This window comes from Branchiostoma floridae, chromosome 1 (assembly GCF_000003815.2).
Source record: "Branchiostoma floridae strain S238N-H82 chromosome 1, Bfl_VNyyK, whole genome shotgun sequence".
Taxonomy (NCBI): domain Eukaryota; kingdom Metazoa; phylum Chordata; class Leptocardii; order Amphioxiformes; family Branchiostomatidae; genus Branchiostoma; species Branchiostoma floridae.
In genome coordinates, this window is record NC_049979.1 from 10,461,379 (window position 1) to 10,487,517 (window position 26,139).

Here is a 26,139-nt window from a genome sequence, read left to right on the forward strand (position 1 = left end):
TTCACTAGTCACGTGAGCGCTTTAGTCCAATCAGCAGGAGTTATCTCCGTCCCAAACAAACATCCAAGATGGCGGAGAGGAGATCAAGTTGTGGGATCAGTGTTGACTAAACCGTTGACAATGTCAGAGTTAAGGGGGGAAATGTCTTAGCTGAGGGCTGAGAGGATAAAGACGTAAGTAGACATCTCGCTGACTTCATTTAAGGAGGCTAATTGGACGGAAAATGAGTGTGCTGCCATCGACAAATTTGTCACTTCGTAGGGAGGGGGGCAGGGCTAGGGCCATAGTTGGCTAGCGCCATAGGATGGGACTGGACATTTGTTTCTGACTTGATCGTTGCACGTGGGGTTCCTATAATTCTAGCTTCTTATAATGCTGTACATGTACTTAATTTGTACATGAAAGAATCCGAGGTAACTATATTACGCCAACGCAGCAGAGTAGAATTCTGTCCTCCTGTCCTTTTCACATGAGGACGGCTGGTGATCATAATTTTCAGAAAGAGGTTTTGGATATTAAAAAGCATTATATGTTTCCTAGTTACGCCAATGCAAATGTCTATTTCTTTGAATCAGTAGCAAAAGCAATAGTTTTTTACTCAACACAAATGTGCCTATGGATGTACAGTGTCCCGGGGAGCCATTGTTCATCAGTGGTGAAGACCTGCAGCAGCAGACACCAATCCCCAGGGACTGATGTTTTAGAGGGTGACGTCAAACTACACATCATCCACCAACCATGGACCTGAGCAGGTTCCGTTCTGCAGGCCAGGCAGCGGACTCCAAGCCTGGTGGGAAGAAGAAAGATGAGCTGGCCGCACCGACACAGGAGGAGATAGATGATGTGCTGAAGGAAATAGTAAGTCCTGCTGATAGGCAACACTGGATTTCTCAGTTTATCAATGAAGTCAGTTACTTGGCAATAACATATGGTATTGCTTACCTCATACAAAGTAAAAACAGGCACTGTTCATTGAAGTTTATCTTGCATTGGCTAATGCTTTGATAAGGGGCACAGCATGATATTGGACCAGACCACTGGATTTGGTTTCTATTGATTACTTGGCCATGTTGTCAGAAATGATATATTATTCAAGTCTAACAGCTTACAGTTGCTGCACTTATTATAACTTATTTATGAGTTAGGCCACCCCTACTTAATTTTATGGATGACATCCTCAATGGACCCTTTGAATCTAATGCCCAAGAGTGAAAAAAGCAAAATACAGCAAAAAGAAGAAAAAAAAGGCTGCAAAACCACAGGACCATTCTATTCTTTCCAAATCTTTGTTTGTCTTATGTTCACCTCTAGTCAGACTGTAAGAGACAGTCATTGCCCTTTCAATAATGTTTTTATTGCTATTCTTGTATATAGAGGGGAACAAGGGCGCTGTGGCCCCATGCCCTGACCTTGTGCCTCTTACCCTGGAAAGAAGATCCTTTAGCGAGCATAGAATTCTGATTGACCAGGTTTGGGTGACATGTAGCCACAGGTTTTTCTTCTTCTGAGAACAGGCAAAAACCAATACACACATGGACGTCATCCATAAAATTAAGTCAGTGTGGCCTTATTTTGTGAAAAGATACCAACCTGCAAAGTGTGCATGTAGATAGTTTGTTTTATCTTTGACATTGGCAGTAAAAATACAATGTAAATCATGTTCAACCATTCAAGCACATAGGATTTATTCAGTAGGCAAAACTTTTGATATTTTAACATGGCTTAGCAGTTGTCATAGTTATTTCTTTAATCAAAATTTTAATTCATCTTACTTATTCATTATCCCCAAAGTGCATCTCCAATGGGCTGAATTTCCAGAAACTTGACAATCAGGTCACAGGCACCACTCAGCTGGAGATGTTCTTCTCGGGCATGCCTCGCATGTTGGGGTTGGACAGGTTTGTGAACCTGACCTGCCTGAGAATCAATGGACAGAACATCAGGAAGATTGAGGGGCTGCAGCATCTGGCACAGCTGAAGGAACTGTGGGTGTCGGAGTGTAAACTTAAGGTACAGCAAAACTGTGTAGTGAGGGTATATGATGTTAACTGCCTTTCAGTTTGTACCTTCAAGCAGGTTATATAACCTCCTTAGTACCTTTGTTGTTGGTCTCTTTGGGAATTCAGACTGGTTGTACATATTAGGAGAACAGCTGAAGAAGTATCAGAGTGCTGATGTTCATATAGAATACATTATTCATATGGTTCAGTCTTTGAAAACAATACCCCTTCCCCTGAGTCTGATGTATGTATAATCACATCCAGAGTTTTTATATTATATAAGACTCTGATTGTGAGAATGATAATTCTTACAGTAATGGCACATGTAAGGTGATAACAGACAGGTGTTCCTGACATTGACCTTCCTTAGACGCATGCATAACCTAGTTTGACGCAGGAGTATACTAAGATATGTTGGTTTGTGATTTCAGGAAACCAGTGGTATGGAGGCCAACCCCAGTCTACAGAAGTTGTTTCTGTACTCTAATGAGATCACCAAGATTGAAGGCCTGGGAAATCTCAAGAGGCTGGAGGTTTTGTGGCTTTCTGACAACAAAATACCAATGATAGAGGTATGTACTGCAACTGAGATAGTTTTCCCTGCTTTTAAACTTTTTATATTTCAGCCATACCATAGGTATGGTGAAATACATTGTATTCGTAATGTTTCTTTCTTTCTCCTGTCAAATCTTCAAATCGAATCAACTCCGTCGTTCCTGGACCAATTGACTTGAAATTTGGCACAAGGGTAGAGTGGACCAATACCCTTACGTGTTTTTTTTCCAATTTTTCCATATCTGCCTTTAAAATGATTTTATTCATGTTTTTTGCAATTTTTATGTACATTTTGGCCTCCTGTACCCTGGTATTACAGCCGAATGACCTCAAATTTGGTACAGAGGTGCCTTGATCATATGTGACTTTTAAGCAAAAGTGTTCCATTTGTTGCACATGGGTGATTTTGGAATAGTCTATTGTTGCAAGGGGAGAGAGATGGCTGAAATATGCTGTATTTGCTCTCAAGCAAATGTTGGCCTTTCTAGTTGAAATCTCTTAGCGTATTCTGTACAGTCTATTTAAAGGAGTGTATTGACAGGGATAGCTGACATATTGGGGATATAATCTAGCCATCTTAAACATTATTCGTAGCACCTGAATAAGGAATAAAATACACGTATTGTACTTCACTTAACTTCCACTCAAGCCAAGCTTGAAAATACAAAATGTACTAAAATGTTGTCTCAGGTATTTTGGTATTGTGAAATGTTATGCCTTACACGTCGTTTTATTTGTAGGGACTTCAGGGACTGAGCAGGTTGAGAGAGCTCAATCTGGCTAACAATCTCATTGAGAAGATTGGTGAGTATTTGTGATATTCTTGTATGTAATGTTATCAGGCACAGCAAGTATTTTAAGCTGATGTTTAAGTTTTCTGGGATAAAAATTTGCAGTAGGAGGGGAAAGGAAATGTTTGAAAGAAAAAAATTTGTAGTTAAAATTGCCATGGAAATGCAATGCAAGACATCATATGTTCATGGTGTTAAATGACTTACACTACTATATGAGGCAAAGATGAGAATGTACAATGTATTTTCTTCTGTGTATCATAGGTCATTCCTTGGACTGTGCTGTAAACTTAGAGTCACTGAACCTCTCTGGCAATAGGATTGCTTCCTTTAAGGTAAGAAACCATGTCAATGTGAGAAAGTGTTTGTACCACTATATATTGCCTCTGTCATCAATATAGACCATGGTAAAATAGTGTTTGTACCACTCATAACCAAAAAATCAATGTGTATTGTACTATTCCCTGGACCTAACCAATGTGAGAAAGTGTTTGTACAACTATATATGGCCTACAGCATTCAATATAAACCTTGGTAAAACTCTGTTTTTACTAATCATAATCAATCATAATGTGCATTGTATCATGTATTCCCAGTAACCTACGGGAGAGAGAGTTACCAGTAGTACCAATCCTGATTTATATTGTACATCCTGTCTTCCCCAGGACTTGACCAACCTGATCCGTCTGCAGTTCCTCCAGTCACTGGGTCTGAAGGACCCACAGTACCTGCCCAACCCTGTGTGTTTACTGTGTAACTACTCCACACACATCCTGTACCATCTGCCCAACATTACCAGGCTCGATGCATTCGATGTCTCCAGCAAGGCTCTCAAGGATTTAGCAGAGGTTTGTACTGCATCTTCTGTCAAACTCAAAGCATAATGGTAAAGGTGAAGCATAGTGCAGTACGTTACATCTGTGAACTATCTGGGTAACCAGATTACCTCTGACCTGTCTGATGATGAGTCAATTCGTTATCATGTCAGAGGGTTCTATACCAAAGCCAATTCCTTGATACGAAAATTCCGATTCGCCTCTCCTGGAGTGAAGCGCGTCCTTTTTGATGCATATTGTTCCTCGATATATTGCGCTCAGCTATGGTGTCAGTATAACTTGGGTACGATTCGCAGGCTACGCGTAGCCTATAACAATGCTCTTAGGATTGTGTTAGGTTATCGAACGAGAGATAGTGCCAGCCAAATGTTTGTGACACATGGGACTGATACCTTTGTAGCTAGAAGGAGAAAACTAACGCATGCATTTGTACAACGCATCGCCACATCTACAAACAACATTATCTCCCGGCTATACCACTCAGATGCCTTCTTGCATAGCAAATTCTGGACACACTATGTGAATCTTGTTTTCAAAAGCCCAGGCTAATTTAACTTTTTTATTGTACATAAAGTGTATGTGTATTGTTGTATTGTATGTTTTTATGTGATATGGGCCAAGGGCCTGCAATAAAGTTGAAATAAAAAAAAAATAAAATATATTTTTTAATCATAGTATTACTCTGTGACTGTGACTGTTGGAAGGTCTGAGTAGACGAATGAATAGATTGAAAGTGTATTTGTATACTTAACACCCCAGACTACAGTTGTGAAGAAGAAGATGTATTACAACATGCGTGTCAAGACTATCCAGCGCAACATGATGGACATGCTCAACAGGCTTCAGCAGCAGAAACACAGCCTCCTGCAGTCCCCACATGAAAGGATGAGGGCGCTTCAGTTCTGCATCAAATCTGTAAGTTGAGGAAAAGCAACAAAATAGTAGGATAGTAGATGCATTAATAAGCTCATGGGGATTTAATTTTGCAACATGGGGGAAATAAATTGGTCTAGATGGTCTTAAGTTTGTGGTTAAAACAAGGGAGTAGGACAAAATCAATTTCGCAGTGGTTTAAGTTTGCGATAAAGAGGTCAGGTCACAAAGCAAACCTGCAAACTTGAATCCACCATGAAAGTCAACATTTACAATAATGTAGACATTTATGTGCTGGTCACAGATAGTGTTTCAAGCTACATTTCACATTTGTATAGCTTGCATATCATCTATTTTCTCATCAGTCATTTTAATCAGGCTGTCACTACTTTACTGAATGTTATGTGTCTGTGCATCTGCCATCAGGTGGAGAGAGATTTGGAGGAGATAGCTCTGGGTGCTCCGTCCCCAAAGGAAGAGGTAGAGAAGGAGAAAGTGAAAGATGAAGGAGAGGATGGACAGGAGAGTGGCACCGAGAGCGACCAGGAAGGAGAGAAGGAGAAAAGAGTGGACCAGCTCAAGGCCAAGATGGGCGCTGTTAGACAGCGGCTCATGACATGGGAGAAGAGACTCAAGGAGTGAGTACTAAATCTAACTTTGAAGGAACTTGATTTTGCAGTTTCTTTTGTTGTTGGTGTGTATTACTGACAGAAAATCTGCATCGTTTGTGATACTCACCGAAGAGGTCACCGCAAAATTGCAAATATAGATTCACCTCAAACTGAAAAAAAGTATGGATGCCAGGTGTGTAAACCACTAACTGGTTGATTTTACAAGCAGTTCTTGGCAAAAATTTGCAAGCTAAGATTTGTTTTTCTGACACACTACATAGTTTTTGCTGATGTTAGTGTATGTATTTTTCCAGGGTGGAGGATTTCTATGAAGACAGTTGCAGTAGGATCAAGTCTGTGTCAGAGCAGACAGTTCGCAGACTGGTGACCGAGCTGGAGACGGGAGGAAACGTGAGGTTTGAAGACGGCAGGTCTACCGATGTGTGGTAAGTTATTCAGAATAGCTTCATGTGTAATTCTAGCAATGACCTAAGTATGACATTCTGGGATAAACCTGTCCAGGTTCTGTGCAGGTTAAGTGAATGTTTCAGTGTCACTTTGACTTTGTAACTTCCGCTTTCTTTCACTTTGTTCCTGCAGGTTCAACTCTTGCCATGACCTGATCCTGTCCAGGTTCTGTGCAGGGGACTACAAGGGGCAGGGCATTCTGGGTATTAAAATCCATCGGATCACCAGAGTGCACAACCGTATCCTCAGGACCAGGTTTGAGGAGAAACTCACAGCAGCCATATCGGACAAGTCAGACAACGCTTCTTATACCAATAAGTGAGCGGTATCTTTTTCATATAACTACTGTTTCTGGTTAGCAATATGGCTAGCAAGAGAAATCTTCTGAAGCAATTGATATTTAATGATATTTAATCTTGTAAAATGTCAAAATAAGCATTTTATGTATGTAACAGCATCTTAGCAGGATTGGACTGCCATTGTCAACACAAAGGGAAAGTAGGACTTGTGAACATATTCTCCTTGTTGTAGCTATTTCATTCACATGTGATACAGTTTTTATACTAAGGGGATCAGTCGCTTGGAGGGAACCCAACTCACTATCAGTAAGGGAACCTATATCAAGGCCACTTTCTTTATTTCAATAGGACAAATGCCTTCAAGAAGTACCTGGAGTACCTGTTCTATGTGTGGGACCCTGAGCTGCCGGGGGCTGGCACTGATCCACACAGAGTCCTGGAGGAAGGGTTCATGGATTCACACACCTATCAGGTAGGTGAAAACACACCTATCCAGTTATCAACTAAAGCAGTGTTGAAGTGTAATTACCAACACTTTCAATTACAAACATTTTCAAGTGTCCAACTACAGTCTTTGTCAAGGAATGAGCAACCCTCACATTTTGACATGTTATCTAGACAGAACGGCAATGAACTCTTTATTTGTGTATTTTCCAAACTTTGCACTGGAAATAGTCATTATCTTCCTTTCCCTTATATCATAGCAACTAGGAAGAGATGGTGCCATCCCCTTGTCCAACAGCCTGAGTCTGGCAGAGCAGCACAGGATAAACTTTCACCTCAAGGTGGCCAAGGGCAGAGCTGCAGCAGACTCCTGTCCCTTCAGACATGGTACGGTGGTGTCCTGAAATCAATGGGGCACACATTTAACATAGTAGAACACCTCAGCTGGCACTGTGAACCTGTAAATACTGCATATAGCATCAGTCTTCTTTGTCTTTACTACCAGTGGATGACTAGCTCATCTGTTCATTGAATTCATTTGAGCTAAACTGGTTTGAGATCACTTTTACTTCTACTTCCATGATATGTCACAATGGCTGTTTATTTTTGTCTTCAGACAGATTATTATCAGCGTAGTACATGTTTGATGTAGGATTCTAAAAAGTATTCATTTCATTTTTGTTCTATTTCAAATAAGTTGTTTGGTGGTTAGAACTGGGTATCAGTTTGAATGTCATCAAATTTTGATTCTCCATACTTGCAGTGATATCTATCGTCACAATCATGTTTCTCCAATGATTGGATGTCGTGTTTTTCAGGACAATTGATTGTCTGCAAAGTGTACATGGGAAAGAGTTCTCCTGCCAAGGATAGCAAGTCGTAAGTTGAGAATTTCTTTGTATATCCTTACATACATTTCCTTGCAGGATTACCTGATGTTTCTTTGTTCCTAGGTAGTTTACCCTGTCCATTTTAATGCCCTTTTTATGAAGAAGACATTGATGCTGAAAGACTACCTGGGGCAGTGTGCACTGTTTTTAACGTTGTACTTTTATCCTCTTACAGTATATGCAAAGAGAACTACCCAGAAGCAGACTCAGTATTCAGACCCAGAAAGCAAGAAGAACCACAAAGTCCAAAGAAGGGTATGTACCATCATCACTTTACAGCATTTGATTAGCTGGCACTCAAACGTGGGATTCGCCAACAGTTTCTTCCTGTATTGTTGATATACGTGCTCCCTCTTCAACAATTTGAAAAATGTTTAAGAACACATGTATTTCGATTAATCAGCTTGTAGTCGATAACTGATAATATCAAGTAACAAGTAAGTAAGTCAATGACAAAGATAGGGTCTTTCCTACATTGTTGATATCTGTATTTTGTCTTGCCCAGATGTTGTAAGCAGTATCCTGAACTCAGGCGGTCCCCACACAGAGTGTGACTGCAGTGGTCGGCAGTGTGAGTGGTTCGTGTTTGACCACGAGCTGGTCATGCCCGAGTATGTCATCGACTTCGAGTACATCACAAGGGTAAGCAGCCTTTCTGCAGAATTGATTTGATTTCAGATGTTTGTATTGTTTTATCTATTTTGTATACACATTGACCTAAAAGTGTATTAATTTGTTCATTAAAGGAAATAGTGCAGCTTGAAAGAGTACCTATCTTGTGGAGATATCAGTCAGAAATTCTTTGCAGTGCTTGTCACGATTTTTTCCTGTTTCCTTCCTATGCCAAGCCTACAGTACTGTATATTTGTTAAGATTACCAAGTTTTAAGCCATTTATATACAGTAGAAGTCGGCTATTGGCATCATCGATTTGTCAGCGAATTTTACCCGTTTACCCGACTTAGTCCAATAACCCTAGGAGAGTCCAAACGATCGGCGGGGGAGGGGGGTGCTGGTTACGGACTCAGGGTTGAAATAACCATACACACACATGTCAAAACTGGTATTATATAACTGGCAGTGAAACTTGTATAAGCGACCACGTCTGTAAGACGACCATCGGCCTATTACGACCGCTTTTGGCCGGTCCCGATTTTCCTCCCCATAGACACAAGCATTAAGCAACGTGGCCAAAGCGACCACTTGTCTTCTGTGACCGCGACCACCCCGAATCCGGTCCGCCCGCGACCGAAATGTTGCCGAAGACGACCGCGTCATTTTCAAGTGTGTAGTGGCCTCGATTTTTGATGATATCTGGCGGGAAATCCGCTAAAATCGGCTTGTGTTTTGGCGAAGAAAACTTGCCGAAACGACTGCGTCATTTTCAAGACTGTAGCAACTGTCGATATTTCATGATAACTCGCGAGAAATATCGCTAAAATTGGCTTGTGTTTTGGCAACTAAAATGTTACCGAAACCACTGCGTTATTTTTAAGGGTATAACATCATCGATTTTTTATCATAACTGCCGGGAAATAACGGCAAAATCTGTGTGTTTGGGTTCTGTATCGCGCCGAGCCAAAATCAAACATGGCGCCCAAGAGGTCAATCGGTGTCATTGGGAAAGTCCACTGGAGTGTAGGTAGAAATGTTGCGTAGGTTGTTATTGTACTCTACATTTAAACCCTACAAAATGCAAATTTATTTTCATAAAACTTGTTTAAAGTAAAGGTAACAGATATAAGATATCTTTATAACTTTATAACGCATTTCATTAGAGAATAAAAGGTGTATGTGTGTCTTTTTGAGAAACTGCTCACCCCTGCTTCTAGTGAAGCGTCGATTTGTCAACATCTCCATGATTAGAAGCGTCGGTGGGGTTAAACTTGTTTTTCTCGGCAAATTTTCGTCTTCTTGGCAGCGTTGAGACTTTAAGACCCGCGCCAGAAGAGAAACAAACTCACCCACATTATTTTCATGGGTAACAGCGTTGAAATGAACCACTTATTTTTCTGCCGTGCTGCCGATTTGAAAGAAGGTTCCCGTCTTGTCGGGCGTGTGTGCGCGTGCTTTTTTGTTATGGCGGTAAGCTCCCCAACTTATTTCTGACCCGTTGGCTGTGATTCACAAAGTAAAAAGATAGGCAATTAGCGTTGTTAACACGAAAATTGCATTTTAAAACGCTCGTGGGGCGTCGGGTTCTCCACTGAAAACAGCGATGTTTTTGTAGCAATATGGACCATTGTCTTGACGGTGTCGCCCATTCACAAGTTTTTGACAGACAATGCCGGCGGGAAAAATGACGCAGCTCCGGCAACAAAAATTTGAAAGAATAGCCCTAAATTTTGGAAACGTTTCAATTTTACATCAGTTGGTATAACAATACTATATGAATCATACAGGAAGACCGTTCAACAGTGATAATGTTTCTCATGTGCAAATGTACAGGTTCGTGGAATTAAACTATTTTAAAGACCATTGAGGGCTCTCCCCAGAAATTTTTAGGGGAGTGGTGCTGGGTTATAATGAAGCTTACGGCGGTCAACGCCACGTGCAGCGTCACAGGCTATGAGTGGGAGTGGTCCGGAGAGTGTGATTCTCCCCACCCCCTCCTCCAGAGAAGCTGTATAACAGTTGCACTTTGCCTTAATGAATTTGCAATGTTATGTCTTCTCCTGAAACTAAAGCTGTAAAATCTTACTGACTAAAAGAAACAGAAAATCAAGCCCAATTAACTTAAGTGCAAAATTTTAATAAATGACAATTTGAAATCCCCCTGTAAAGAACATCATGTACATGTTGCAAGTAAGTATACTCTCAATGCAAACTATAAACCAAATCTATTGAAAATGTATGAAATACAACTTGACATGATATTAAAACAACAATATTAAAACACATTGGCATAATAAAAATAAAAACTAGAAAGGCCGACATTTGCTTGAGAGCAAATACAGCATATTTCAGCCATCTCCCTCATGCAACAATAGGCCTTGAGGTCGTTGACCCCTTTGGCCATTGGAAAATGACCCAAAAAATTCCCAAATATATCATTTTAAAGTGTTCCATGCCAAAAATTATACATGGATCATTTGGATAAATATCTAGAGCACCCCTTTACCAAATTTCGGGTCATTTGGTTGTAAAACGAGGGAACAGGAGCCAAAAATGTCCAATTTTTGTCTAAAAATGGCCATAAAATTGCAATATTAAGCATTATGTTGTACTGTACGGAAAAACTGTTATTGAATTCATGCGCACAAAATTGAAGGGCACTTTTATACCAAATTTCAGGTCATTCGGTTGTAAAACGAGGGTACAGGAGGCAAAAATGTGCTTTTTTTGTCAAAAAATGGCCAAAAATCGCAAAATTAAGCATTTTGTTGTACCGTATACCAAAACTGTTATCAAATCTGGGTGGGCATATGATCAGGGCACCTCTGTACCAAATTTCATGTCATTCGGCTGTAATACCAGGGTACAGGAGCCCAAAATACACATAAAAATTGACAAAAACCTCAATAAAATCATTTCAAAGGCAGATATGAAAAAAATGAAAAAAACACCTGAGGGTATTGACTTACTCTACCTTTGTGCCAAATTTCAAGTCAATCGGTTAAAAAACGGCGGAGTTGATTCGATTTGAAGATTTGGCAGGAGAAAGAAAGAAAGAAGAAAGAAAGAAACACTAGAAAGGCCGACATTTGCTTGAGAGCAAATACAGCATATTTCAGCCATCTCCCTCATGCAACAATAGGCCTTGAGGTCGTTGACCCCTTTGGCCATTGGAAAATGACCAAAAAAATCCCAAACATATCATTTTAAAGTGGTCCATGCCAAAAATTATACATGGGTCATTTGAATAGATATCTAGAGCACCCCTTTACCAATTTACGGGTCAGTAGGTTGTAAATCGAGGGAACAGGAGCAAAAAATGTCCAAATTTTGTCCCCAAAAAAATGGCCATAAAATCGCAAAATTAAGCATTTTGTTGTACCGTATGGGAAAACTTTTATTGAATTTGTGTGCACATAATTGAAGGGCACTTTTATACCAAATTTCAGATCATTTGGTTGTAAAACGAGGCTACAGGAGCCAAAAATGTCCTTTTTTGGTAAAAAAAAATGGCCAAAAATCACAAAATTAAGTATTTTGTTGTACCGTATGGGAAAACTTTTATTGAATTTATGTGCACATAATTGAAGGGCACTTTTATACCAAATTTCAGATCATTTGGTTGTAAAACGAGGCTACAGGAGCCAAAAATATCATTTTTTGGTAAAAAAATGGCCAAAAATCGCAAAATTAAGCATTTTGTTGTACCGTATGGGAAAACTTTTATTGAATTTATGTGCACATAATTGAAGGGCACTTTTATACCAAATTTCAGATCATTTGGTTGTAAAACGAGGCTACAGGAGCCAAAAATGTCCTTTTTTGGTCAAAAAATGGCCAAAAATCGCAAAATTAAGCATTTTGTTGTACCGTATGCCAAAACTGTTATTGAATCTAGGTGAGCACATGATTAAGGCACCTCTGTACCAAATTTCATGTCATTGGGCTGTAATACCAGGGTACAGGAGCCCGAAATATACATAAAAATTGACAAAAACCTCAATAAAATCATTTTAAAGGCAGATATGAAAAAAATGAAAAAATCACCTGAGGGTATTGGCTTACTATACCTTTGTGCCAAATTTCAAGTCAATCGGTTAAAAAATGGCGGAGTTGATTTGATTTGAAGATTTGACAGGAGAAAGAAAGAAAGAAAGAAACATTACGAATACAATATATTTCACCATACCTATGGTATGGCTGAAATATAATAAAGTACAATTTTCCACAACCCCATAGCTGAGAAGCCACCTGCTTGGGAAGGGCATAATTACAACCAAAAAAGTCTAGGCTATATTTTTAATGAATATTGTCACAAAGACAGCTACAAAACTGCTTGTAAATCATTCCAAAATATGTTTATTTTGAGCAGGTAACTCTTCCCGCCAAAAATAACATAATATATAATGCAATCCTACTTTAAACCAATCAGAGGGCAGAGAATCTAGGGCTAACCAATCAGAGCTTAGAAATGGCATCATGTGACCTCATGCATATTCATTACCCTCATTAAAAATGGCTGCCGGCAAGCCAGGCCTCGGCTAGAAATACAGATTTTTACGAGCTACTAGCGGCCAAAATGCAGCTTATATTTGACAAATAAACAAAATTTTGATGAAAGAAGAAAGCAAGGAATGGATTTTTACCAAGGTCGGAAAGAGATCACTGCAAATAACAGTTTAGGAGTCCTCAGCTCTTAAAAATGCGCTGACCATGTGCTGACAGGTCTGCTCTTTATTTTTCTATCGGTTTTCCTTTGATTTCGTCTTGAAAAACAGGTTTTTAATGAGGTTGACGTATGCTAAAGTCACCGACATCTATTGTTTACAAGCATAACAAGAAGACATAAACAAAGGATTGTGATTTTTCACGCTAGATACCACCCTACCCCACGCCAGCTTCAATGAAAACAAAGGATTTATTGTGAATCTCCCGAGAAGGCTTGCCGATTTCTTGGTCAAATTTGAGCAGAGTCGGGTGGTTTTGTTAGTTATCCCCGAAAATACAAAGAGAAAACACTAGATTTACAAATCGGGGGAGTGGCGGGAGAGTTTTTGGGAGCGGCGCTGCGCCGTTCAGTAACGCTCTGGGGAGGGGCCTGCCATTAACTTCGAAGTCATTGTGTCTGTCCTATCTTGTCACTTTTTCTTTCTTTGCACAAGAAGACCACGTGTCTAAAACGACCACTTTGCACTGGTCCCCAGGGTGGTCTTCTTAAACAAGTTTCACTGTAGTTCATTTTCTACTTTTTTTCTTGTTTTCTATCACATATTTACGGGTCAGTATGCGATTGACCTGACGATATTTTACCCGAATGTCCGATTTATGCCATAATAGATGATGCGATTATACCATTGTATTTACAATGGAGTGAATGGCAAATGGTTTGGGTTTTCAGAATTCTATGCAAATCCCAGACTTATGCCAATAGCAGTGATGCAATTAGTTGGTGTCCACTGTATTTTCTACAGTTTCAAAAGTTTTTGTGGGAATTCCAATCCTCGTTTCAATGTTTCAGTAATTTTGTTGTGATTCCTTGTGTCTATATTTATGTGTCCTATAGCAAAAGCCCAGATCGCCATTCTCAGTGAGCAGTGAAGGGACAGTGACCAGCAGCAGTACCACTACAGAGAACAAAGCCCAGCCTCAGCCCCAGCAGCCCTTCTTCCCTCAGGACCCGCAGGTGGATGATGATGTTCTTCAGATGAAGCCAGAGATCACTCCAAGGCCAAGGTAGAAAGAAAATATTGTCTGTCTGAAAGATATTTGATTTCATTGTTCTGTCTTTTAAGAAGATATTGATTTTGTCCCCTTTTTTTACACTGTTGGATAAAAATGGAATGCAGTTGATGAATGTATGCCATGGTTACCGGAAGAATTGTTCAAAGAAAAATAGATTTTATAGTCCTGTGTTAATGTCACACTATCTTCAAGATATCAGTATAAGGTATGAATGCATTCATATGTGAAATTCGGAAGAACTTATATTTACTGATCCTATGCTTCATTGTTGAATATCTTGCTTTAATTCAGATGAGATATCCTGAGAGTTCCAATGTTATGTTCACCTTCATCTCGTACCCTGATGACCATCATTATTCATTCCACAGATTGCTGGAGTTGACAGAAGATCTTGTCTTGAAGATGACCAAAGCTTCATCCTTACCTGCAGTGACTGTAAGTTAACATTGCCATAATAGATATTAGGAGTAGGCTGTTCCTTCAGGCCAACTGACATCTTCCACACCACTCAATGGTAGCTTCTTAGGTGTTGTTGTGTGGTGGGAGTTTTAGGGTCTTACGGCAGTGGCTGTGATAGGATCTTAAAGGATATGAACAGGAACAATGAGGCTTTAACTTCCATGTTGATTGCTATGATTCATGCTTTCAAGTCTTCTAAGCACCCTACTAGATCAGTTGTAGTCCCATTGTATTCCTTACAATAAGTATATTTTTCTCAGATGCTGAATCTTCATGCCAAGGGTCTACGCCGGCTCAAGAACTTGTCCTCTATGCCGTCCCTCAAGAGGCTTGTGGTGAGCTTCAACGAACTCAACAAACTTGAGGATGTCGCACACTTGGTATGGCATTGACATCTTTCATGCACACTTTGCATTGACATCTTTTATGCACACTTGGTATAGCATTGACATTTGTATTCTGTTAGTTCTAAGATTAGTTACTTCAGAGATTGATATTCAGAGTTCAGTTTAGTCTTGCTTTGATTCTAATACCTTGTATTCATACCTTTGCCCAGACCAACTTGGAGTACCTGGATGCCAGCTTCAACAAGCTGACTTCTCTGGAGGGTGTAAAGGTATCATTATTTAAAAATAAATTGCTTTCCCTCTTATCAATCATGTGCAGGCATCATTGGCTGATGCATGGCAGCTGTAGACACAATGTTCTATTTACAGCAAAGGACTTCCAGTTTGCTCTAATGCCTCTTGCCCCCCAAGGGTTTCTTCTTATCACCCAATGACATTTAAGACAGAATTTTTTCGTGTCAAAGCAAAGGGTAATGTCCTGTTTCCTAGGGCTTGTCTCGCCTGAAGACTTTGGACATCAGCTGGAATGAGCTGAGTAACACCAGGGATGACCTGTCCATCCTACGTAAGCACACCCCCAACCTCACCTCACTGGACCTCAGGCAGAATCCATGGCAGAAGGTGAGGATAGTATGGAGTTTAGCTGTAGACATTTCAACATCATAGGTTTTTGCCTTCTGCCTCCAGGACTGAAGGAACTATAAGTCCTGATGGCAGGAAAATTCTCTTCCAATTTTTGGATTTTTAAGTCAGCCCCTGCTTGCCATACCGCTTATCCATCAAAATCCATACTGAATACCACATGTTTCTCCAGCCTGATGACCTCAGATTAAGGACCATTGGCAGACTGAAGTCCCTGACCAAGCTAAACGGTGTCACGGTGACAGAAGCAGAGGCAACGGCAGCACTGAGGCTGGCAGCAGGCTCCAGAATATCACAGGTGAATCTTCTTAAAACTGTGGAAAGTACATGTGTTTTTAATCTGTTTTACTTGATAGGTAATGTAAGCTTGGTCATTTCTTTAAGCACACTATGAACTTGAACATATGTGTAGTGTGTAGAGTAAATGTGGTTGAAAAAGTGCAACCTGTGTAACTGGATATCAATATCCAAGCAGTTGTCGGGGTGAATATTTGTAAATTTTTCTTGGCATAGGTGATTGGTATAAAACTTGTCCGATCAAAAACTTTGCAATTGATTATCAAGGTTGAACATTTTCCTGCTGTCCTACCAGGTGTCGTTACTAGCCCACTCCAGGACAGACGGGTTACGGCCGCGCAGCTTGAGTCTGGCGCCGTACGCACAGATCCTGACCCAGGTCAGCAGGAACAAGCCTGACCGTGCAGGGGAACAGGACAGCTTCTGGTACAACAAGGTCAGTTACAGCTGTAAAGTGTTAAAACAGCAATCTATGTTTCCTGAACTATGCAATGCATACAACATAATACCACCTGTCGTACATGTAAGAGCTTTTCTCCTGATCTCCTGTGCCAGTGTTAAGAAATACTCTGTATTGTAAAGTTGAATTTTCCATGTAAATACTAGTAGATTAGACATAATCTTTATTTTCCTTACACACCCAGGTGACCACCTTGAACTTGGATGGACAGCACATCAGCAAGTTGTCCAACCTGGAGAAGCTGGAGAACTTGAGATGGGCGTCCTTCAACGACAACGACATCACCCGCATTGAGGGGCTGGACAGCTGTCAGCAGCTGGAGGAGCTCAGTCTGGAGGGGAACTGCCTGACTAGGTTGGAAGGTCAGTCAGGAAGTAATGAGGAATTGTGAACAGCTGTAGGTTAGATGACCAGAGTTGTAATGTTCTGGTTAAACAATAATGTGAAAGTGAATGATGGCATTATCACAATGGACTCTGAAGGACAGTGCATAATTATGTTTTGTGGGCTGAAAAGTACTTGTTTTTCAGACTTTAAATTTCATAGATACAGTTTCCCATAGATGCAGCTGATGAAGCCTCAGTTTGTATGTCATGTGCATCATCATTGAAGAATGCAGATTCAAGACGAAAACTACATCATGTTTACATTCATGAGATTTGTTGTTGTTGAGCAAACTATATAAGGCTTCCTGTAAAACTCACCTGCCTTTCCAGGTCTTTCCAAGCTTGTGAGGTTGAGAAGACTGTCCCTGGGCAGTAACAGAATAGTGACCCTGGATGGGGCGGGGCTGGACAAGCTAACCCAGCTGCATTACCTGTCTGTGGAGAACAACAGAGTCAACTCCCTCCATGGGCTACAGAAGGCCACGGCTCTGATCGAGCTGTATGTGGGCAACAACAACATCTGTAACATCCGGGAGATCTTCCACCTCAAGGTAGCAGTCTTTTTTTCATTTTGCAATTCAATGTCTGTTCATCAATATGGCAGACAATGGCTTAAAATAGCAGAGTTGCAAAGAAATCTAGACAAGGTACAATTAGAAAAGTTAAGAAACTGTGCATTTTATGTTAATAATAACTATCTGATACTTGCCTGCTTTTCCATGAAGATGCCCATTTTTTTCTTATCTGATTGATTTTTTTTTTTGCAGGCACTTCCCAACTTTGTTATCTTGGACCTGTTTGGGAACCCTGTAGCACAGCAGGCAGAGAACTACAGACTGTTCATTGTGTACCATCTCAAGTCACTCAAGGCCCTGGATGGGGTAGCCATTGTAAGTGCAGAAGATCCATTACATTAGCGCATACCAAGAACACATCTATAGTAGTGTGAGTGATGTTGTGTTAGCAGCATGTAAGTCTGTATGGATGATATCTCCCAAATGGATTCCATATAGTTGTGTCTCAAAAGAAATTGTATGCAATAGGCACAATTCTTATGCAACATGGAGCAAACATTCATTAGACACTGTAATAAATTTTGTTGGAACTGCAAAGTACAACACCTTGACATGCTTAATAACACATTGTAAGTGAGGTACCATTCTTGGTTAAATGGGATCTAATTGTTGTTGACAGTTGACTTTGCCACTGATTTTTTATTGATAAAGACAATTCAGCAGCAGACTGATTGACTGGAGTCTTTCATATACACTCTATATTGTTGTGCTGATATCATGAACATTCTTTTTGCTGCCCAACTGAAGTATGGTTTTTACCTTTCTCACAGGAGTCTTCCGAAGGGGGCATAGCCAAGGACACATTTGGTGGCAGGTGAGACTTGATAGTGGTCTTAATGGTGTACGGTAGTGGTATGAGATACCTGGAGAACAGATGCTATTCCCTGCATTTTTTAAGTTACCTAGTGAGGATGCCTTACTTGGTGACAATGAGATCAATGCTATGATTGTCATAGTTCTCTGAAAAAACAACAGATGACTACGTTGAGAGAAGAGCATGACGTGGATGCTTGGTACTAGTTGTCTATATCATATTTAGAAATGAAATGAGGATGCGTCATTTCCAACATCCTATTTACTGATCATTGAAGAGGTTCATTAGTCATGTATAAGTAAGTTAATAGAATAATTCTTCAATCAGTGACTCTTGAAAACAAGTAAAACACATACCTCCAAATTTTCGGTGTCTGCTCAGTACACCTTGACAATGAAATGGCCTAGTGTCTCGAGATCACAAGACTAGGTCCAAGACTCGCGTTGATCAACAGGACTAGGGCAGCTCCCAGCTATCATTGTGGTTCAGCTTGGCACCTTCCAACTGGATATGAACTGCCTCCTTTATCTTTCTGTGTGCTTCTGGTCAATGACTCAAATCAAATCATTTGGAAAATTTGGAGGTATGTGTTTTATGTGTTTTCAAGAGTCACAGTTATTCTATTGACCTATTTACTGAGTTGTTTGACCATGTTTCCCAGACTGACCCAGGACTTTGTGGCTGAGCACATCGGCCATGCCAACTTCCATGAGCTGCGTGAGCTGGACCTGCCTCACCAGGCCATCAGACACGTGGACATGGGCAAGGTGGACGTCTTCCAGAGCCTCAGAAGGTACAACGGAAACTGGGATTGTTTATACATGTATTGCATGCCTGGTAAATCTCCTCATTGCATAACACAACAAGTTTGTACAAACTGCATATTTGGACAGATTTATTTCATCCACTCACACTGTGATGGACTTTTCTTTTTTATAAGAATGCTTGGGATGTGGCTCCTCCAACAATGGCTCTGCATTTAATGTCCTGTCTGAGGGACAGATGTCTCTAACTGAAACTAGATACTCATTTTCACCTGAGTGAAGTGAGGAAATTAGTGTTAAGTGTCTTTACCAAGGGTACCACATCGGAGCATGTCAGGGGATTTGAACCTAGGACCACACCATTTTTATAGACCTTCTTGCACACAATTATGCAAACACTACAGTAGGGGCTAAATACTGGTACGGTAATAGTGTGCGTTCACATACAGGGCTCGAAATTCATTTTTGGGATTAGGTGCACTAGTGCACCCAGCTTAAAAAATTGGGTGCACCAACAAAATTTTGGGTGCGCCAGTTAAATTTAAGTAATAACATAATAGTAAAACTTAGTTACAAGCTATCAAATTCTTAAACAAGTACCATGACAGACAGTTTTATTATCTTTCTAACACTTAGATGTCAAGAATATGATGTATACTAGTGTACTTTGATATCTTTACATACATGAACCTAAGAAAATACATTGTATTTGGGTGCACCCTGTGCACCCACAGAAGATAATTCTGGGTGCACAGCTCCAATTTTGGGTGCACCTGGGTGCACATGCACCCAGTATTTCGAGCCCTGACATACAATGTACCTACTCTTTCTCACAAGTGCAAAGCAGAGAAAGCATTGCATCATATGTATTTGTATTATTTTTATAAGTCTTCAATATGTTTTCAATTTTGTTTCAGTGTGAACCTGGAACACAATAACTTGACTTCCTTCAGTGGACTCATCTACCTGACCAATCTCAGGGTATGTTACAACTGTTAATGTACCAAATTGAATATACATTGTATTATGTGTTACATTTGAAGTTTTATCAGTTCTGAGTAAGATGATAGAATAATTCTTCAATCAGTGACTCTTGAAAACAGGTAAACACATACCTTCAAATTTTTGGTGTCTGCTTGGTACACCTGGATCACTGAAAGGTCAAGTCTCGTGAGATCAGAAGACTAGGTCCCCTAGATCCCCTCCCCTGCCTCCTTGCGGAGTAGGTCAAGCAATACAGAAGTCTTTTAAAAATAGGAGTCCAGTGTCAGTTTTGCATATCTAAGTGACTCTTTTCTGAACCTTACAGTATTTGATGTATGTATTTTTCTGCAAACACAAAAGCATTATAAGCTGACCTCTTAATGGCATTGCAAATAGACTTTGTCTGCCAACATTTCCGTCCCCTTTTGGTTTCCTTCCTCAAGGCTTAAAGTCTACCATTAAGCCTTAAACATATGGTAGCTTAAAGATTGCCAAAATATCAGTAGATAAAATCTCTTTGGTTGTGTAGCTAAGAACCATTGTGTATCTATTTGCTAAACTGGTGAGACTATTTTACGGCTGCACAGGTGTTGTGTTTGAATCACAACCACATCGAGTCGGTGGTGGCCCGCCCTAAGGGCTCCCAGCACCTGAAGCCCACCCGAGTGACAGTGACTGCAGCTGGCATCAGTGGCATCCCCCGCCCAGGGGTGGAGCAGTACGCTCCGGAGAACTTCACTCCACTCATGGAGAATCTGGAGGTCCTCCACCTGGGGTGAGTCATAGAAAACAGATCCTTGTACCAATGTGAATGTAAGAGCAATTAGTTATTTGTCTTTTTTTTCATTATTGTGTGTAGTTAAACATATTAGGATACCTCTCCTAGAGTATACAGTAACTGAAAACACATGTTTTACCCAGTAATCCTATTCAAAAGTTTGCTCATAAAAGAGATGTGAATAAAGAACCAATTTGGTAGACTTTGCATTGTGTTTGATTACACATTTTCATTAAGCTATGTCACACCTGGGGTGAAGTTGCAGGATATGCATGTGGGTACCAATTTGTACACTGCTGTAACCTGCCCATACATGTATTTATCCACAGGTATAATAACATCTCCAACATGGCAGCACTACAACTCAGCAGGCTGACTGGCCTTAAGGCTCTCTTCCTTCAAGGTTAGTACTTAACTTAATGAGAACTTTGGTCTTTATGAAATGAAATGTTGATTTGTTTGGAAATATGGTTTTGTTGCAGTTGTCTCAAACTAGCTCTTGGTAACATCTATCAAAACTGTTACTAGCTATTTAAACTGCCATATGTTGTATTGTAATATATTGACATTATCATTTCATGACTTCTCAACCACTAGTAGAATATCTTGCTAAAGGCTAGCTGTTTTTCTTTCCTTTTTGTCTTTCTTTATTTGGATTACAAACAATACAATACAATGTGGTATACCAGGCAACAGAGTGCTAATGCTGTGCACCATGCACACTAAAAACACACTCACAATGCAATATAATACAACAGGTAACTAGCTAAAAATAGATCAAAATAAAACTCAACCACTTGGTTGCCCCAGGTAATGAGATCACCAAGGTGGAGGGTCTGGAGGGGTTACAGGACTTACGTGAGCTGGTGCTGGACAGGAACAAGATCAAGGCTCTGGCGGAGGGCTCCTTCATCAACCAGTGGAACCTGCAGGAGCTGCACATGGAGGAGAACAGACTCAGGGACCTGTCACACCTGTCCTACCTGGAGAACCTGCAGAGACTTTACCTGGGCATGAACAGACTGCAGGTGGGTACAGTTTGAAACTTTCACTTTGTTTGGATCCAGAGTTAGCTATTCTTTCTGTTCTCCCATTTATGTTGTACATGTTACATTGAATAAGTGCAGCCTTAATGTACTATAACTGTAGGGAGTCAGTCTGTTTGGATCCTTGCTTTGGAATTCTTAAGATAGTTTTTGGTTTGCTTGTATCCATCACATGCTAATTGAATATTGCTGATTCATCACATGCCTCACACTGCAGCAGCAACACCTAGTTGAGGTGACAAACATTTGTATGTGTTGTACCTAATCCACATCAGTTGTAAATGTCACAGTAACTGTTGTTTTTCCCAGGAAATCTCAGAGCTTGAGAAGCTGGAGGGTCTACCCAACCTGATCGAGCTGTCAGTGGTCAGCAACCCTGTGAGTATCTAACTGGTCTGTTTTCATGTTGGAAAACCTCCCACTGTAGCGGAGATAATATGTTTTACATTGTCGTCACTTGAGCTGTTTTGTTTTTCAAGTTCATTAAGTAAACCACAATGAAGTAAGCCCAGTGGAAGGTGGAATGCAATGACACTTACCTGATTACACCTACTGTGACAGCATAATGATATGAGAGTTCTTAATCTTGTTGGAAATGTTGTTTTCCTCTTCATGGTTCAGAGTTTATGAGCTTTCACCATATTTGTTGATCACCTGAAGGTCATCCAATTTTAAAAATCAACAGAGAAAATCTACCTTATCATATCTAATAGGCCTTGGTGACCTGCAAACATTGGCTGATTACTAAAAGCGATGACTGAGAGAATGCCAGGCGCTTTATGGCCACAAATGTCATTTAGAGCTGGGAGACTCATCAGCTGATCAATTTTCCTACTCTTCTATGTGACAGCGGTATTAAGAATACTGATTGTTGTTATTGACAGGTGTCTCGACGGCTGATGCACCGCCCGATGTTGGTATACCGCATGCCCCACCTCACCATCATTGATGGGATCCCAGTCAGTCCAGAGGAGAGGACTAAGGCAGAGATCTACTTTATGGAGCAGCAGGTACCCTATAGACATGGAGCAGCATTGTAATGCATGATACTGACCCTCTTGTATGTTGTGACAAGGTTTAGCATAGGAACAGTCAATGTCAGCTCCAGAATTTAACTTTCTGTATATTTCAATAAAATGCATGAAATGAATGATAAATCAGTTTCTAGTTGGAACCAGTACAAAAAGTAATTATAACAGACCAATGATGACTTTTTTTCTGTCAAAGGGTCAGTTAAATCTTTTATCTCTAAGGCCCTGAAGATGCTAATTGCACTTGACTCCTCTGTTACTGTTTTTGTCAGACTTCTTTGGTACTTGCTGTCAAAAGAGTCCATGTCTGTCCTTTGCTTTTGATTCCGAATGATTCCTTAGGTTTTTCAAGGCACTTGTCTTCAGTACATTTACATTTTTCCATCACTTCCTGTACCTACAGCAGTATATCCAACGGGCGGGTAGACACTCCAGGATGAAGTGAGATGATTTCCTCTACTATTTTCCCTCCTCTGTTGTCCTCTCTCCGTGTATTTAAGTCTGCAAGTTCAACAAGCTAGATTAGCCATCATTGTGTTAGCATATTGATAACCCTTTTCCAGCAAGGACTGGCAACATGTCTGGGCACACTTGTTTACAAGGGTGCAGTAACATGCATTAAAGTGCTTCTTCATGATCATGCTGCCCATGCTAACATTTGGTCTCACTAATGCCACGGAACAATCATGGACAAGCTTGGGCACACATACAATGTATATGTATCCATGCATGACAGTCCCTGTTCATGCTACCCGTGATAACAGTTGGTGTGGCTTCCCCACCAATGTCTGGGAGCATGCATGTACAAGCTTGATCACATTGACCTCGGACCATGCATGTAGGCACCCTTGCCATGACCCCACCAGCTGCATGTTGGCCATACAGAGCTGACAGGGTAGCCTGCCCTGTCTTCTCACATATATCGGCTCCTTATCTTAGCTTTAGGATGTCCAGACCTTTCTGTTGCCACTGCTAAGTAAGACTAAAATGATCAAGAGTTGTCTTAGATGTGCTCTCTAAATGGATCAAGCTTTAGGTTGTAGTTTTTGCTTGAAGACCACCAGTGGTTAAGTTTTTTCTCTCGTTAATGTCTTTTCCATGTAGCCAGCGATGGTGAGCACAGGGGAGGGGAGCCTTCCAGGGATCACACCGTACAGGGGACAGGTGCAGACGGGCCATGGGATGATCAGGGTGACCAACGTGCAGCTGAACTCGGCGCCAGACAGGCACTGGAGCACCACCATTAGCTACGGTACAGGCGGGCAGACCGATCATGATGTACAGGATAGCCTGAGAGGTGGGGCAGGCGGTGTGTGCTCGCGTCTGGCATGGCTGTGCAGCTGACACCTCACCCCTACTGACAAAATGTGCTAACCAAAGGCGTGTGTGGACTCACACAGATATTCTCCTGGAATAAACGTTTGTTTTCTAATAGTCAACTAAACTCAAACTCAACAAAAATGCTAACCAAAGGCAAATGTAGACTGACAGACATTCTACTTTGGATGAACGAAAGTTTGTTTGCTAACAGCCTGTACTAACACAACCTAACCACCTCTTTGAAAATTCTGGCACGAAAAACAACTGTTTTTTTGTGACATTTTGAGACATAACAGGTCCAATTACTGTCCAACTCCAGTCTTTGTCATTGGACAGTCATAGATTTTCCAATTTTTGTGTTGGAAATTACAGTTCAACTTAGCTACAGAATGATCTTCACCGACACAGATGAACTTTCAAGCGAAGGTGACAAAATGTTGTGATGTGTCTGCTCTAATCCTTATATTGTTTACTTGCATATTTTCTGCAGGTCCGCCCCAGAGACGTAACTCGGACCGTAACAGTGGTGGTGGCAGCCGCGTGGATGGTCACCAGAACGCGCACCTCCCTGGATCCCGCTCCCAGTACCCCTCTCACCAGGTCCCCTACATCCCACATAACCCTAGGAAATAGACTCACAATACACACACTGTGTTTCTTCTTCTGTTTAATCTGTTAAACAGCCCTTACACATTGCCCTTGGAAGGGTGACTGGCCTAACCTTAACCTTCTCCTTGCTACCTAATCTCATAACCAGTATAATTTTGAAGCCAAAAGGCTGACTTAGCAGGGAGAATGTTAAAGTAGTTCGCCCAAACCCTTATATTGTAACCTCATTCCTTCATCAGCAAAATCTGTACCAAGCACTGATCAATATACCAATCTATATGAAACAAGATAGCATACAGGGTGGAAAAGATGTAAAAAAAACTAAGAAGTCTACCTTTAAGTTACTAAGGTATCTAAGTAAAAGTAGAATAGTAGCCAGTGCACTGTTTAAAATGTATAGAATATAATGCTAAGCGATATACCATGTGCCCCCCTTAGCTGCTGCTACCTTGTTTCCACTAATCCAGCAGTAAGTGACTGTGTGCCTTATTGCAATAATTTCCATACAGCCAGTTGCCTCTTGTGCTGGAAATGTACATACTCTGAAGACGTGTGCATGTAGTTCTCTTTTGCTGTAGAGAAGCTTATGTTGCTTTGTACTAGTAGTGAAAGTAGTAGTAGTAGTACTGTTAGTAGTATCCATGAAAGTGTGAAAGCTTTATCGGTAAAATTATTGCAACATTTTCTAGCACCATGTTATCATTAAAAATGCCTTCCCCAACTGGGAGCTAGAAAATGTTGAGACCTTGCTTCCCAAGGGAGATTTTTGAAAGATTTAGGTTCAATGAAGTAAAGTGTAGTTTCTAGCACGATGCTGCACTTCCAAGATAGATTAAGTGAAATATTCTCTATCCAAGTATGCTTAATGCAATAGCACACGGCAGCTATCAATGGATAATGTCTGTTCAGGGAGTCACAGGAAGATGCAGCTGGGGCACCTAAATGTACTTTTTTTTGTTCGATAGTTTTGTTGCTATATTTTCTTGTTAAATGCTCAGGAGCTGGGCAGGTGTAAATTGTTGGACATTTGAGTCTGGGGAGCCATTGATGCAGCCTGTAAATATTATGGTAACAATCAGTTGCAGGAGTTCAAGCACATCTGACTATTACAACTTATCAAAATTGATCAAACTGTATCATATGTTCATGCCATAGCCAATTGACACATCAGTGACATGTCATTACATGTACTGATAAGACAAATGTACTAATACGGAGGTATGACAGATATGAATGGACTATTAAGCCCATAGTAGTCACTGATTGGATTCCTCAGGTAGTGGACTTAGGCCTAGGAAAACTAATGTTGTATTTCTAATTATGGTCCTGATTGAATTACATATAGGGTTGGTAGGTAGGGACATTTTGTTTTTGGCTGTCAACATAACAGTGTCAACATTGAGAAGAAAAAAAACATGCGTAGGTTGGAAAACATTTCTACAAAATTTTCATCACTCAGGTGTTAAATAAAATATTTTATCCCTTGACAGTGGTCAACTCCCAG

The 26,139-nt window shown here is 40.6% G+C and overlaps 1 protein-coding gene across 3 annotated transcripts; it reads left to right on the plus strand.

Moving 5' to 3' along the window:
• LOC118414886 (leucine-rich repeat-containing protein 9-like) lies at window positions 1-26,035 on the plus strand. 3 transcript variants are annotated; one of them, XR_004831037.1, is made up of 37 exons: window positions 1-173; window positions 628-858; window positions 1,792-2,010; window positions 2,432-2,572; window positions 3,296-3,359; window positions 3,611-3,681; window positions 4,012-4,194; window positions 4,942-5,097; window positions 5,482-5,693; window positions 5,981-6,112; window positions 6,267-6,452; window positions 6,782-6,905; window positions 7,138-7,264; window positions 7,696-7,756; window positions 7,943-8,022; window positions 8,273-8,409; window positions 13,945-14,114; window positions 14,492-14,558; window positions 14,843-14,962; window positions 15,139-15,198; window positions 15,419-15,550; window positions 15,744-15,869; window positions 16,164-16,304; window positions 16,513-16,690; window positions 17,045-17,265; window positions 17,482-17,604; window positions 18,060-18,103; window positions 18,765-18,896; window positions 19,785-19,848; window positions 20,439-20,626; window positions 20,959-21,032; window positions 21,440-21,657; window positions 21,985-22,053; window positions 22,560-22,685; window positions 23,110-23,147; window positions 23,811-23,958; window positions 24,517-26,035. XR_004831037.1 is itself a non-coding variant. In XM_035819165.1 (36 exons), exons 2-36 carry the CDS (start codon window positions 739-741, stop codon window positions 24,657-24,659), a joined length of 4,602 nt encoding a protein of 1,533 aa, XP_035675058.1. In that variant the 5' UTR covers window positions 1-173; window positions 628-738; the 3' UTR covers window positions 24,660-26,035. The 3 variants fall into 3 exon arrangements, 2 of the variants coding, with proteins under 2 accessions (XP_035675058.1, XP_035675067.1); XM_035819165.1 differs by lacking the exon at window positions 23,110-23,147 and having other exon boundaries at window positions 23,811-24,003; XM_035819174.1 differs by lacking the exon at window positions 23,110-23,147.
• Window positions 26,036-26,139: the final 104 nt, after the last annotated feature.

Coding starts and splice junctions, on each gene's coding strand:
- LOC118414886 (XM_035819165.1), top strand. CDS start 739: ATGGACCTGAGCAGGTTCCGTTCTGCAGGCCAGGCAGCGGACTCCAAG. Junction 14,559..14,842: donor CATCCTTACCTGCAGTGACT/GTAAGTTAACAT, acceptor TATTTTTCTCAG/ATGCTGAATCTTCATGCCAA. Junction 14,963..15,138: donor TTGAGGATGTCGCACACTTG/GTATGGCATTGA, acceptor ACCTTTGCCCAG/ACCAACTTGGAGTACCTGGA.